We start from the raw sequence: 16,400 nt of genomic DNA, 5'->3' as shown, positions 1-16,400 counted from the left end.
AACCCTTAAACTAATATTTTGTTTTACAACCTTTAGAGGCAATCACTGCAAAAAAAACAATTTCTGTAGCTCTCAATGAGACGTCTGCACCTGCCAACATGTAGTTTGGCCTACTCTTCTTGAGCAAACTCCTCCAGCTGTCTCAGGTTTAAAAGGGGCCTTCTCCAGACTGTATTTTTCAGTTTTTGCAAAGATTTTCAATAGGATTCAGATCAGATCTCATAGCAGGCCACTTCAGAATAGTCCAATGTTGTTCTTAGCCATTCTTGTTTGCTTTTAGCTGTGTGTTTTGCGTCATTATCCTGTTGGAGGGCCCATGACCTGCGAATGAGACAGAGCTTTCTGACACTGAGCAGTTCGTTTTGATTAAGATTTCTTTGTTACCAGACCCAGCAAAGCAGCCCCAAAACATAACCAAGCCTCCTTTATGTTTCACAGTAGGTACATTGATCTTTTCTTTGAAAGCTTCTTTTTGTCTCATAAATATATTGCTGATGTGACTTGCCAAAAAGCTCCAGTTTTGGTTAGTACCATGAGACGTTGATGTACCTTGACCTTGGAGTTTAGCCTGTATCTCTTTGGACATTTTCCTTGACTTTTTGATTACCATTTGCACTATCCTTCTGTTCAATCTGCGGTTGGTTTTCCTCTTCAGGCCAAGTACAGGGAGGTTGACTACACTTCCACACACCATAAAGGTCTTGATAATATTTGCAACTTTAGCCATCACATCAAGCTGCTTAAAGATGGTCTTTTAGCTTTTACGTTTGACGTGCCGGTCTATAAATTTATTTCTGATCGCCTCAAATAACTCTTTCCTTTGCTTTCTCTGGTCCATGTTTAGCGTGGTACAGATGATGATACCAAACAGCACAGTGAACACTTTTCTCCATTTAAATAGGCTGACTGATTACAAGATTAAAAACATGTGTAATACTAATCACAGAAAACAGTTTGAAATATCACTGAGATCCAGTTATTTATAATCTTTTCTAGAGGCACCAACAAATCAGAATATCTTTGTAGAATAAGCAGCAATTTCTCTCCTTTCACACTTTCTTTTCATCACTCTATGACATATCAAAGGCATGTATGTATTCATGAGACAAGTGATTTTAAGTCCATCACTTTTCAGGAGGAAAAAGGCATTGTTTCAATGAGCTGTATGGGTACCAATAATTTTGTCCACATATGTATATAGTCAAGCAAATGTAACAGAACCTGTACACAGTATATACAAAAATGTACAAGTGGAATAGAAGTTTAGATTGCCCACAAATAGGACCCAGGCAACGCTGGAGGATATGAGGTCTCTGTTTTAACGCTCAGGGTTGAACTCCTTCCTAAGTAGAGATCTGACTCTGTGCACCCCCAAACCTCTTGTAAAAGAACATTACAGAAGGGTGTGTGCAGTTGGATGTGACAACAATACATCAGTTCCCTTGACAATTGTGCGCTACCGATCAGTCTTCACTCTACAATACTCCCCTTGTCAATTGTTTTTCACTCCAGAACAGTGACATTATTTTTGCTCAGGTGACATCCACTCACCAGTATCTACTATCTGAACTGAGATACTGCCCCTGAGATGATACGTAAATTAGATTAGCTCAGACTCAGATTAGCCCCCGGTTGCAGCCTCTCATCTTGCTGCAAAATGAATATTTTGTAATATTATTGCAAGAGAGAAGACAAAGGCAATGCTTCATCCAGCCAAAAGCAGGAGAAAGCATTGATATCAGCCAAGGCACAGTCACTTGACTGATTTTAAATAACAAATCATACTATTGCAGCATAGTCTGACATGTCAGGAATTTGTTCATGTGAACTTGTAAATTTATCGAGAGGTTCACTTTGGCAAAATGTGATGGAAAAAAAGGCACATGGAGACCTCCAGCTGCATTGCGAAAGACTGGCCAGGATGGAATTTTTTTTCAAAATGGAAGTTGTGAACCTGGTTTTACTAATAAGTGAGCTACTGTGCTGGAAAAAGCAAGCAGCCCATAAAGACAGAATTGTCTGAACTTCTATCCCGAATCTTGCCACAGGTCAGTGAAGCCAATATCATGATGACAGCCTGCAGCCTGCTTTCCATAAAAAAAGTTAACTATAAGTGCAGATAATGGACTTAACACACAGAAAATTCAGTACTGTGGTTTGAAGATGTTCAGCTGCACAATACCAGGAACTGTTTACAGCCTGCTTTGTTATTCTAGAGGGCAACTCAATGCTTAGCTAGCTATACACATGGCAAATGACAGCTTCATTGAAAGACTGAATAAAAATGTTTAAAAAAACATTTTTTTGAAGGCAATTGTATTCCCATCTTCTTTCAGCCAATCAAAATCACTATTTGAGGTCTTCAATTGCTTTGTGATTTGACAAAAAATGGAATAGAATGTTTTATCGCTCAAACGTGGCTTCAATTGCCATGTGTATTGCCGGCTTAAATCTAATCCTTTATCACAACATAACTGCTAAACCAAACCTTTACACTGGTTATATATTGCAATGCAACCCCTTTCACTCTCAAAAAACAATGAAACAGATCAAGTCAACCTATCACCTCCATTGGTTGTTTCTAAAAGGTGGCCATACACCTTACAACCATCGCACGAGTTTCGTTGTGTGATGGTTGTAAGGTGATTAAAAGTTCGTACCACCTGCCCATCTTGGACAGGCAGATCGTACTTGCATCAGGTGTATGGGCAGCTTAAGAATGAAAACTACCTGAAAATGGCTGTGTATGGTAGCAATAAACAACTGTTAAAGCGCTTCTAAGCCCAAAACCAACATTTTACAATATTGCAGCTTTCAAGTCCTTAGATATGGTGCCTGCATTCGTTTATTCAGGATTTTTTCCCTTTATTTTCATCTTGTAAATTGGCGAATAATACACTTTCTGTCCTTGTATGGCTGCTCTCAGTCATCCACTGTATCTATGGAGGTAGCCATGGAGGTCTTTAACTCCTTACACGGGGCAAGGTAATAGGTAGTTTACACAAGATAGCTTGTAAGAAAGATAACCATTGTTTGTGCTTTCTATTAAAGCCCATTTCCACCTTTGTAAGTGATTGGCCTTTATTGTGGTAATGAAGAGGTGCAGTGATGATGTATACATGTGCACATTTTCATGACTCATATTGCAGGCTTTCTTCATTTTTTTTATGACTGAAGCCTTGAAATTCAACCATTTCTCCACAGGAAATTTAGTCTGACACCAGGTTCAGATTGTAAACCAGGCTGTAAATGGCTGCCCTCCTCCCTGTGATTCTGTGAGATTACTTAACACCAGCTCTGCCTTTGTACACAATACGCTGTCAAAGGGGGGTTGCCACTCTGAATACTAAAGAATGAGGGATGGAGAGCTCAGAGAGAGCTCAGTTGTAATATACACAGATTGCTTCTAAAGCACAGAGGCAGACATTTCCAAGAGGATATGAAGGGGAAAGATAACAAAAAAACACATGTTTTGGTGTTCATACTCAGCAAATGCATTTGTCTGCTTCATGTACACTCTGTGTACATTGCTGGCATGTTTTTTTAAAAAATACCTCTGCAAATGTGGAAATGGTCTTTAAGCTCACAGGAAGTGACAAGGGCACTGCATACTTGGCAAAATCAACAGGTATTGATCCGTACTTGCTAAAGTTGCTGAGCCTTAAAAAATGCAAACAATGCAATCACTACATCTAAGGACTGGTAAGCTGCAATATATTATTTTTTTGTTCTTTGATTTAGATATCCTTTCATAACATCTATCTTTGAAACTCAGGGCCAGCCATAATGCTAGCACCAATAATATTATTTCAATAAAAAGTATGCTATCACATTGATACTAGCGCCAATTAAACTACTGTGCCAAAAATGTAAGAATGACATACTTAATATAGCCTGCTGAGGTTGTCAGGAGGTTCTTCGAGCAGTGAGCAGCAGGGCCGGTGCTAGGATTCTAGGCAAGGTAGGCAAGGTGCATTTTTGCGCCCGAGTAATGCACTGCCCTCTCCATGACTTGTATACAAACTCCTTCTAACTGTCCCTGTGTGTGCTCACTGTCATCGCCTCTTACCTGGAATCGAACTTGGTGCCATCCGGGAACAAGCCATAGTAGTGATAACGAAGAAGTCTCCCTCTTTGGCGCTGCGGGGGCACAGCTCGGGCTCCCCTGAGAGGGGAGAGACCCGGCTGGCTGGGAAAGGGGCGGGGCTTCGTATACATTGTTCTCCCGGGTGCAGGAATGTGGGATTTCTATCTTTATAAAGCGGGAATTTTATACTCGGCCGGCGGCACAATGAACGTGGAGGAAGTTTAGTTGGGGACAGTTATGTGTGTGGAGAAGTAGGAGCGGAGGATTAGGCCGGCTCCTCTGCTCATCACTGCCTCTCATACACATGCGGCTGAGCGGCCAGGGGAACCAGGGGCGGGGCCACTTACGTCACCAACTGACGTAGGAGGACGTAGCCAAAGACGAGACACTCAGTGAGACTGTCACTACTGAGACGTGAGACTGTACAGGTCAGCGCCGCTGCGGCCGGGGACTCATCCAGATGCCGCCCGCCCGCAGCGGCAGCCCACACACTGGTTTCGATCGGGCACTGTCAATTTTCCGCCCTGTTCCCTGGCGCCGTAAGGCAAGTGCCCATCTTGCCTTGCGCTAGTGCCGGCCCTGGTGAGCAGTGGCAGATTGACCTCTGCCTGATGGTATCTGCATTGTTAAGGGGCCAATGTCACTCCAGAGTCAGTGCATGAAAATTCCTTCAAGGTGCTCCTATTTCAAAGTAAAAGGGTTAAGAATGGCTGCTGTAATCCATTAGAAGCAAACATTTTTAGCTTTTGTTTGCCTCAGAACTGTTGCTGTCCCCATACACGTCTATGTGAATGCAAAAGCAGGTCAAATGAAAGTCAACTGTACCTGTCAATGAATTTTGAATTATCTCAGATTCATCTCAATCTAATGTCAAAAGCGTGTTGCATTTGCCCATCAACACAAGCCCAAAGCTTGCTGATACAGGCCTGCAGCACTGACAAAAAAAGCAAGAAATTATCTGCACAGAAATGCCCGTGGCTAAGCTATGACTGTGTGAAGCCTTAAAGAGACTCTGACACAACCTATAACTTTTTATGTAGAATTCAGCAAATAGAAGTGCACGGAAAACACACACCAACCACGCCAAAGGCGCGTTCAGTTGCTCAGCCGCTGCCAGTGCTGAATTAGCGAACCGCCGCTCAACGCTGTGCTGCAAGTCAGCGCTTAGCACTGCTAACTTTGCACTTGCAGTGGAAGCGAATGTGGCAGCAGAGCGCTGAGTGTGACATCAGCATACTAGTAGCCCCAATGGAACAAATCACAATTCAGTGTGGAAACCTACATTTTAATGTTTTGGTGGACAAGTGTGAACAAATAACTGTGTATGAATAACGAGGCGCAGTTTGTTCAAAATACTTTTATTGCAACAGTGGGTTGGTGACCTAATTGTAGCAACCATATAATGAAACATCCATTTCATTCAGAGCCACATCAAATATGCCATGGCTCTCGGTTTCCCCCTGTAAAACAGTAGAAATTGCACTAATGGCAGAGTGTAACACTGAATGCTCTGCCATTTTGCTTAGAACTGTGCAGCCAAATAATTCAGTGAGGCTCCTGCAGCGAAACTGAAGCGCTGCAGAACAGCTACTCAGAGCTTGGCTAAGGAACTGAACGCGACCCTGCACTCAAATAAGCATCAGAGCTACGGAGGCTGTTTCAGTCATGCTGAATCGATCCGAAATATACACATCAGATTATTGTGGCCCCCTTTTGCTAACGTTTCTTCTCAACCTCACTGCCAACTGATTGGTTGGCATGCACAGCTGCTGCAGATTTTGTCTTCTCCAGGTTTGATAAATTCCACCTCAGTGTGTCCTAATGTGTGGTGCTGTGCTAAAGTTTAAACGGCAATATTTTCATGTGCATTGCTGTGAGTTTCAACCCACAGCTTTTGAAGGGACTGTTTAATGCATTGCGCATCAGTCCGTTTGCTGCAGCGCACATCGCTGTGGTGTTACAGGGTCCTAGAAATCGTAGTTTTAGATGTAATCAGACCATCATCTTGCTTTGTGTACAGCCAGAATTAGGAGAGAGCTAATATAAGGTTTAGCCATGGGCTTCACCGGTACAGCATACAAAGAATTGCAGTGACAGACCCAGCTAATAATATTTTGGGAATGAGTCTTACTTGGGATTAGTGATCTGCTATTTTCCCATATCACATTTCTCATTATTTATGTTTAAACTTTTGATGCAGAATAACATTTCAAACACAGCCTTCTAGCAAAGGCTAGTAGGCTGGATGTAGGAACAGAATTTTAAGGCGATGGCAATCTGTTCATGATGGTAACCAATGCCAAGAGAAACCAACATGAAATTATTAGTTGTTAATGAAACTGATATATAAAGAACTGTAACTGTGGAACTTGTAGAATACCAGCACATTTCCATCTTCTTTAGGATGTTAATCAATGTATGAAGTGAACGGCTGGCTTCTAGTATGTCCTTAAAGGTAAGAGTGTGTCACTTATGCCTCCCAGAATCATCAGAAGCTGGGGCCGAGGTAAGTATTTCTTTTTTTTTTCAAAGTTTAATGAGGGTTCATTTTAACAGCTTCCTGTCCAGCGGCCATTCATAAACGGCCGGACGGGAGCCTTCTAGATGCAAGTGGGCATTTTAAAATGTCCTTCCCCACCCTCACTCGTGCGCACGCACACGTGGGAAAACTGCCTAAAACGTAAACAGCCAGTGATGGTATTTTTTGTGTGTTCTGTGGCAGCAGACAAAATGGCTAAATGTATTTAAATAATTTATGCTTGTCTTATCTACATATAATGAGGCCTCTGACCCCCTACCTCCTTCTTGCAATTTAACCACACATGCAAAAGACAGCAGCAGTGTGTAAAAGGCCGTCTGACTTTTGTCCTGATATGATGATATTGTTGTGTTAGCGACTATGTGCACCGCTGAAAGCAAATTTCAGCTTTCAGCTGTGCACATAGTCGCTAACACAAGAATATCATCTCCACCTCTGACACTATGTATATCAGCGCAGTTGCCGCTTAGCTCCGCCCAGCTGTCACTTTTAAATCGGCGGATTCCCGCCACTTGAAACACCGCCAGAGCTTGAGAAAGAGATTATTCTCGAAACGCGTCGCTGTCCGGTATTTACAGAGCCCTTTTAAAACTGCACTCCTACTACCCACTGGCCTCCACAGCCTTTTTAACAGTTTTTCTCCCGTCCACTACCGTTAGACGTTCTACACGCCGCTACAACTAGACATTCAGGGACAGGACTGCTTCCCGAACTGAACACTGTCTTGTCAGCTGCATGACAGATGTTCAGTCCGCTCGATCACCACCCAGCCAGACCAAGCGTCCAACCCTCACCGCTCTGACTCCTGTCCACATAGGAGCAACACGGACGGTGTCTTCACACCACCATTCCTCCAACCTCCGGTGCTCAGCCCTGTGTTCCCCAACCGTGACAGGCTAGCACTCACAGCGCATCAGCCACGAGACGAGAACACTGTTCTGGTAACTCCCTATCCTCCTCCGGGGCTGCCCCTCATCTGGTCCCTTCAGCCAAACGTAAGTGCATAATCATTAACAAGTTTTCTTGCACATTGGTCCAAGTTTATGTCACAGCCACACTCAAGTTTTGCGCCCTTGTGTGTTTTGTTCATTCCAGTCCGCACAGGTCCTCCTCCTGTTTCTAAGGGCAGCACACTGTTCATTCATGGCCCCCTCCCGGGAGCGCTGTTTGTTGTTTTTTTGTATTCTATTTAAACCCAGCCTGCCTGTCTTCAAATTGCTGGACTGTCTTTCAGCTCCCCTGTGTTCCTGTGATTCCTTGCCCTGTATTGCCAGATGTCTGACCTGGATTTGTTCTTCATCTTTCTTGTTTGCTGCCTGCCTCTCATCTTGGATCGTTACTAGACTTTGCCTCTGCCTCATCCCTTTGTACCTTGCCTGCCCGACTGGTGTGACCTTGGCTCGTTTGACCTTGATGATGGATCTTGCCCTGCTCTGCAACCAGCAACTGGACTCCAACTTGCACGGTGTTACCACCACTGGCACCCGTGCCACTCGCTGTCTGCTTTGACTCTGTCCCAACTCCAGAGTCCTCGGAACGCGAGGTGCAAGGGAGGCCTCCCAACCAGGTACGTGACAGGGTCCCTAGGTGACATTAGGGGTCTTAGAGACCCCTGATGTCTCCATAAAGAGGACCTGTCACTGTATATTGGCCATCACATAGGGGGCTTATTAGCCCCTTACAGTATGTGATAACAATAACATTATGTTTAAAAACTTTTATGAAACATAAAAAATAAAATTACATATAAAAAAGTAATATAAAAAAAACCCCACAAAAAATGTAAAAGTCCCCTGCCCCCACATACACATGCAAACATGCGCTGGGTGCGCCTACGTGCAAAAACGTGCGCCCATTGTGCCGCACACATTACGTATCACCGCAAACGTTGGAGTGTGAGCAATAATTTTAGGGCCATCAATCACTGTTACCACTGAACTGATGAGCAGTAAAAGCTTTTAAAGCGTCGCCTATGGCCAATTTTGGGCAGATTTCACAAGTGCATGCAGTTTTAAGGATTGACATGTTTGGAGTCTATTTACCTTGACATGACCACAACTTTTATATTTGACCAAAAAATTGGGGTAATAATAAATGTTTCATAACATAACGTAGTGAAAACAGTATTTTTTCACAATTTTGTCCTGCTTTGTGTTGCACTGCATATTTTTGGACACAGCATGTTCTCTAAAGTTGTGTTTGAGCTTCAGGCAAAGCAGGTCAAGTGCTGCATTTTCCATTCAAATGTGTTCGAATAAAAAGTGCAGGGCTTGACTTAAACGCCCATCAACATGAACCCTGGGGATGCTCAGCGTGACAGCCAAAAGGCCATATTGTATCAAATATATTTCTAGGTTAACAGTAGCTCGCTCTGTATTTCCAGTTTAAAAACAACCTCCTTTGATCTACAGCCTGATTCACAAGTGCGCAGCTAGTGTGTTTGAAGCATAATTATGCATACTGTCGAATACAGTACTGCAGTACAACTATACAAATTCTGACCAACTGCATTTTTGATAAAATGGATATAACTATGTATAATCACTACACAAACCATATTGTAATTTAATATCATTAAAAATCAACTATCTATTTCATTTTTAGTAGAGGTGTTCTGAAGAGTGTATGTCTTCAGACATGCAGAGTAGTATTCATAATGCAGTGACCTTTCCGCAATTATAGGGCTGCTTTACTTATCTGTTGTCTTACATAAAATCTGCTCCTGAGGTCAGATACACAGCAGGGGTTGTAGAAGTAATGTCCCGGCTGCTTCTGTATCTTGCCCTGCTATCTATCAGCCAGGTCTATATATTAAATAACAGTTTCATGATTGTAATAGCTGATGTCACTAAAGCAGACCTCCGAAAGCAAAACCCTTCCTAAGCTTCTGCAAAATTATTCATCTTATTTTTTGGACTGCAAAGTGCATTATATCTTGGAAGTTACACTAAAATCTATTACCAATGCAATGAACCAGGTTAGCTACAGTATTTAAAGTGGGCCTTCCATCAAACCGCAAGCTAGCTTAATTGTTAGACAACCACCCAAATGGCAGCAGGTGCTCTGGACTGATGAGTCAAAATTTTAAATATTTGGCTGTAGCAGGAGGCAGTTTGTTCGCTGGAGGGCTGGAGAGTGTTACAATATTGAGCGTTTGCAGGCAACAGTGAAGCATGGTGGAGGCTCCTTGCAAGTCTGGGGCTGCATTTCAGCAAATGGTGTTGGAGATTTGGTCAGGATCAATGGTGTCCTCAATGCTGAGAAATACAAGCAAACACTTATTCATCATGCCATACCATCAGGGAGGATTGTGATTGGCCCCAAATGTATTCTGCTCCTGGACAACGACCCCAAACATACAACCAATGTCACTAAGATCTACAGCGTAATGAAGAACAAGGAGTCCCGGTGATGGTTTGGCCCCACAGAGCCCTGATCTCAACATCATGAAGTCTGTCTGGGATTACATGAAGGATTTGAGGCAGACTACATCCACAGAAGATCTGTGGTTAGTTATCCAAGATATTTGGAACAGCCTACCTGCCGAGTTCCTTCAAAAACTGTGTGTATGTGTACCTAGAAGAATTGATGCTGTTTTGGGGGCAACTATCCCTATTGCCCGACGCCCGGGACATGCAGTTTCGGGTGCCGGGCGAGTAGTTTTTTAAAAATATTTAGCCCCCCACTCCTGACAAGCAGAGCTAAATGTATAGCGTGGACCCGCTGCTCATTTTCATACAAGTAGACATTTGCAGAAAAAAAAGCGAGGGTTTAATTATACTTTAAGCTGTGGGTGGCCCTGTTGGCACCACTCTATTTGACAAAAAAGAACTGGGATTTTATAACACTTACCCTTGCAGTGGGGCTACCTACCACCCAGGCTTAAGTGCTCTTTTTGCCTAGGGGGCTCAAATAAAGATGTTTTACTTCCCAGCTCCCGCAGCAGTCAACACTCACCTCTCTCCCCCCTGCTCTGGTTATAGAATGTCCCTCATCATCCTCACACCTAATGCAGGTCAATGTAAATGCGTAAGACTTGATGACTTCAGCGGTCCTTAGACTGCCAGAGCCAAGGGCAGAAGAGGCTGCAGGAGCCGATCTAGCACTCCAGAGGGAGCCGGGATCAGGTAATTCTGCTTTATTCCATCCCCTAAACCAAAACAAGCACTTAACCTTTGCAGTGCAGGGGTATCCCCACTGCAAGGGTACATTTTTTATTTAATCTGAGTTTTTCTTTAACAGGAAGAACCAGTTAGAGATGTGGGGGATCCAGGAGATTGACACTCCTTGAAGTGTTGGTTTCACACAGCATTTCATTGGGCAATTTCTCCACTTTTAGTGAAGTGGGCAGCAGGGGAGGTAGGTATTTTGTTTTTCTTTGCATGTATATGCTTAGTTAAGCATTTTTTTTAATGATGTGACTATTATGGAGGAGCATGTGACCTCCGCCATGGGACCTCATGGCAGCCTTGTGGGGACCAGCGCTGGCCCACAAATTTCCTCTTTCTACTCCTTCCTGCTGCCCGCACCCGACCGCACAGCCCTGGGGAGAGCCGGCACAACACTGGGGAGACCCAGCACAGCCTTGGTGAGACTGCACGCAGCCCTGGTAAGACCACGCACAGCACTCCTAAAACCGCGTACAGCCCTGGCGAGACCCCACACAGCCCTGGTGAGACCCCACACAGCTCTGGTGAGACCCTTCACATCTCTGGTGGGCAACACAGAGTATGTAGCTTCATATTATTCTGCATTGCTGGATAATGGATTGCTGGGATTTGTAGTCCTCTATAGCTTGTGGTATTCGGCATTGCTGTATAATATATTGCTGGGATTTGTAATCTCTCTAGCTTTCAGTCAGTGGCAGTACTACCAGGGGTGCAGCATTTGCAGCTCTGACTGGGTCCTGGAGCTCCACCACTGTCCTAAAAATTATCGGTGAAGGCCCATGAGCACACACCAATGCCTGTTATTGCCAGGGCAAGCAATTCTCTATGTGCCCCGTTCCCACAACAACACAGGTATGATGTGCGGTGCGGTGGGCTGCAGCGAAGTACATTTTACAGCGCACATTTTTCCTCGGTGCGTTGGATACCTGATCCCGAACTTGAATCATCTGCAGTCATTACGAGCACCCGTTAACTTTGGGATATCCGGTAAGGAGTGTTTCGAAGCCAGCAGCTGCTGCCTGTTGCTCCCACTTATGCCATTAAGCACAATGTAAGGCCCATAGCCCTGCATTGTACCTGAGGACACTGAGAGACAGTCTACAAACCAAGAGCATAGAGAGACAAAGAAAGCTCTGAATGCCAGGGGAATGAGGATAAGGTAAGTAAAATTGCTTTACCCGATACCCTAGACCAGCATTTCTCAACCTTTTTTCAGTCATGGCATTCTATAACAGTATGCAAAATCTCAAGGCACCCCAGAGTAAAATGTAGCCCTTCCAGAATTCATAACAAAGCCTTATCCCAGATAGGGGTCTGGTATGGAATTTAACATAACCACTGAACAATCAATTTCTCAAACAATCATCCCACACAGCTATCTCCTCATGTATCACTTGCCCCTCCCTTTTAGATTGTAAGCCCTCACTGGCAGGGCCCTCCTTATCATCTTGTCTTGAATTGTATTGTGACTGTAATATCTTCCTTATATTGTAAAGCGCTGTGCAAACTTTTGGCGCTATATAAATCCTGCATAATAATATAATAATAATAATGGGGGACCCCATGCAAAAACACAATAGAAAACATTGGGTTCCCTCTTCACATCAGAGACACCCCTTCAAATCAGGACCCCCCTTAACATCAGAGCCCCTCTTTACACCAGCGCCACCCCTTTACATCTCGAGCCCCCCCCCCCCCCCTTCAAATCAGAGTACCCCTTTACATTAGGAGCCCTCTTAACATTAGAGCCCCCCTTCACTTCAGAAGCGCCCTTTCATATCAGGAGCCTGCCTGCACCATGCAAAGTCATGACGCTGAGGCACCTCTGAAGAAGCCAGAAGGCACCCTGATTTTGAAAGGCTGCCCTAGACCTACACAAGCATTTCAATCTTACAGTGTGGGCTATAAATGCTATCTCCAGGTAAAAAAAAAAAGAAAAACCCTAGCAGTGGGATTACCTCTGGACTGCTAGCATTAACTGCTCATTATTGTCTAGGGGAGCAGTGCAAAGGACTTTTACTTACCTGATTCCCCCCTCCCCAGGCAGTCAGAAACTCTTCCTCCTCTGTTTTGGCTTGTGGAATGTCCTTGGCATCCTCATGTATAAAACCAGGCTATGGCCCTTGCATTAGACGTGATGACTTCAGCAGGCATCCAACTGCTGGAGCGAAGGGGAGAAGAGGCCGCAGAGCCAACGGGAGCGGGGGTCAGGTATTTGAAACTGCTTTACTCCGGTCCCCTAAGGATCAATCAGCAGGTAACCCTGGCAGGGCTAGTTTATTGTTTCCCGGAGATCGGTTTTACCATTACAGTGGTGGGGTAACCCCACTGCAAGGGAAGGGAGGGTTCGCCACTTTAGCCTCTTTGTTATCATTACTTCTTATAGTGTTTCCCACAATGGTTGTTATTCACCAATGTTTCTCAAAGAACCATGGCTGAATTCTATCCTTCTATATATACCTGTAGCTGTACAACAAGATACATGCAGGGCAGGAAGGATCTGGTTAGTTTGGGCCACAGAGAATGATTGAATACTAATGACATCAAAGGCCTAGGCAGGACCAGTCAGGGTACTTCCATTCACAAGGTCATCTATGCAGCTTTTAAGCTGGCTATACACTATACAATCCAATTGTACAATCTCCTTTAGCTCTACCATCAACTACTGTATGTAGTACAAGGGCCTGCCTGAATGGATACTATTTACATGGATTGCTTAGGTTTGTCCTCCTATTACAGTTTTGGAAAATCTAATGCTGTCAACACACCTTACAATTAAACTGTACAATCTCCTTTGGATCTACCAACGAGTATGTAGTGCAAGGGCCTGCCTGGTTGTATACAGATTGGATAGTTCAGGCAGGTCCTCATATTACATCATTTTGGTAGATCTAAAATCAAATGTACACAAAATGCATGGTCAGATCAGGGGCGTCCCGAGGCAGGGTGTCACCCGGAGCGGACATCGGGTGACACCCCGCAGTGACGTCATCGCGCGTGCACGGTCAACTAATTGACGCCTGCTGGTGGAGGGGACGTTCACCCGGCGGGATGAGGTATGTCGCCGGGTCCCCTCCTCCCTCCTGACACTGTCCGGCTCTCGGTCCATAACCTAGTGCCTGACTTTTTAGAAGGGGGTCATACCAAAATGACTGTCGGTCATTTTGGTGTCACCCCTCCAATGGTGTCACCCGGGTGCGGGCCGCACCACACCCTTTTGATGCCACTGGGTTAGATCATAATGTGTATGGTGAGCCCAAAGCTGACCGCACATGTTATAATCTGATTGTACAACCTCCTATAGATCTACCAACAAATATGTAGTGCAAGGGCCTACCTGATTGGATAAACATTGATGAAATAGTTTAGGTTGGACCTTATATTACATACTTTTGGTAGAACTAAAGTTGATTGTACAGAGAATGCATGATCAGCTTGTAACGTGTGTGTGTGTGTGGAATCTTATGCTCACCACACACGTTACAATGTGCCCATACAATGTTTGTACAATCAACTTTAGATCTAACAAAAATATATAATATGAGCATCTATCAAGTCTATAGAATCAATCTGCATCCAATCAGGCAGGCCCTTGCACTACACACTTGTTGGTAGATCTAAAGGAAATTGTTTAATCTGATTGTAAGGTGTGTGGTGAGCTTAAGGCTCACAATACACGTTACAATCTGATTGTACAATCTCCTTTAGAGAAAGATTGTATGGTTAGCTTGTTACATGTGTGTGGTAAACCTACGGCTCACCATGCATGTTACAATCTGATTGTACATTGTCTTTTAGATCTGTAGTATGTAGAGCGATGGCCTGCCCAGTTGTATAAAAATTGATGGGATGGTTTAGGCAGATCTAAAGTTGATTGTACAGTCAGCTTGTAGGTTATATGGTGACCCTAAGGCAGATTGTCCAATCAGATTGTAGAGTTTATGGGCAGCTTGGACGTAGTGTAGAAGTTCCCAGGCAGCAGAGCTGTCAATGGGTGCTGATGAGTAGGTCCAGTACACAGTGGACCTGGATGGTGGTGCTGATGATGATGATGGAGGTGATGATGATGGTGGTGGTGTGAGGCTGCACTGACTCACCGGAGGAGAGCTGCATCCAGGCACAGATCTTGTACACCGTGGCCGTGTTACAGAAGAAGAAGAGCACGAAGGACACGATGCAGGCGATGATGAGAGTCATGGACAGGCCAATGAAGAACGAGGCGGCTTTGAAGGCTCCGGATGGGATGGAGGAGAAATCGGTGAAGCTGCCGGCACAGGTGAGTTCTTTGGTGAAGCCGCTGCCGATACAATAGTGGAAGAGTCCGAAATAGCCGGCCTGGGGGGTGTCCACCCCGTCCCCTATCCAGTAGGGCTGCATGAAACATACAATGTTGACGATGGCGAACAATATGGTGAAGATCGCCCACAGCACCCCAATGGCCCGGGAATTGCGGATGTAATTGGCGTGGTAGATCTTGGCCGCCTCTTGGGGGGATAACATCACTAAGCTGGGGTCTGGCATCCCACCACCCGGAGAGGCAGGACAAAACGAATCACAGCGACAACACTGCCGAGGTTACAGCAAAGCTGGCATCCCGGGAGCCCCTCTAGACGTGCCTGCTCCTCGCTCCTCCTAGACGGCTGCTGGGGCTCAGGACAAAACGAATCACAGCGACAACACTGCCGAGGTTACAGCAAAGCTGGCATCCCGGGAGCCCCTCTAGACGTGCCTGCTCCTCGCTCCTCCTAGACGGCTGCTGGGGCTGAGCACACCTCTCATCACTCATCAACAGGGGATCTGATCAGAGATCCAGAGGCATAACTACAACCTTCAGGGCCCCGTTAGTGCTGGTGTTCTGTCGAGAACGCCGACTCAGTATCTGCGCTTACGTACAGACGGTAATTAACGAGGAAACTGGCATTTATTTACAAAGTATTCGTTTGTAATGGTTAATTGTGACCGTTAATAATATGCCGTCCATGGCAGTAAATGACGGATGGCAGGTAATGATGGATGGAATATTATTAACAGTCACAATCAACGATTTAAACAAAATAGTTTGTCAATAAATCCCTGTTTCCTCGATAGTACTGGTCTGTTCGCAAGCGCAGATGCTGAGGTCAGCAAATTCGACTACGTCGGCGTTCTCGACAGAACACCGGTATCTGCGTTTTGTATCAGGGCATTTTCACGAGTATGAGTACTCTTGAAAATGCCCAGTAATAACACTGGGGTATCCCTACTTAAAAATATAATATATTGCTGGGGCTTGTAGTCCTACATAGTTGGAGCTATTCTGCATTGCTGTATAATCTATGCAGGGCTACAAGTCCCAGCAATACATTATAATAAAAATCAGCAACACACACACACACTTCCCCACGCCCCCCCCCTTCCCATTCCAGACTTACCTTCCCTCTCCTGCAGGGCCCTCTTCCACGTCTCTGCGGCCAGGGGGCGGGGCTAAGAGGAGAGGGTCCTCACACAGCAGAATGTGCTGCCTGGCGGTGCCTGCAGCACGTTCTGCGGGACCAGTGATAGCCTCTCCATCCCTGCCGCACAGCCACCCGTACATGCTGCGGGTAGCTGTGCGGCAGGGAAGGAG

At 45.0% G+C, this 16,400-nt stretch overlaps 1 protein-coding gene across 2 annotated transcripts in view; it reads right to left on the bottom strand.

The window, feature by feature from the left end:
• The window catches only part of LHFPL3 (lipoma HMGIC fusion partner-like 3), a 41,473-nt gene extending 26,064 nt beyond the window's left edge, over positions 1–15,409 (bottom strand). For both annotated transcript variants that reach the window (XM_018566435.1, XM_018566436.1), the window contains exon 1: positions 14,893–15,409. In XM_018566435.1, the coding sequence (XP_018421937.1) occupies positions 14,893–15,316 (424 nt within the window). In that variant the 5' untranslated portion in view covers positions 15,317–15,409. The remainder of the gene's footprint in view (positions 1–14,892) is intronic.
• Between the last annotated feature and the right edge of the window lie 991 nt (positions 15,410–16,400).

This window comes from Nanorana parkeri, unplaced genomic scaffold (genome assembly GCF_000935625.1).
Source record: "Nanorana parkeri isolate BGI_ZX_2015 unplaced genomic scaffold, ASM93562v1 scaffold949, whole genome shotgun sequence".
Classification (NCBI taxonomy): Eukaryota; Metazoa; Chordata; class Amphibia; order Anura; family Dicroglossidae; genus Nanorana; species Nanorana parkeri.
The sequence above is the reverse complement of the archived record's forward strand: the minus strand, read 5'-3'. Positions and strand labels throughout refer to the sequence as shown.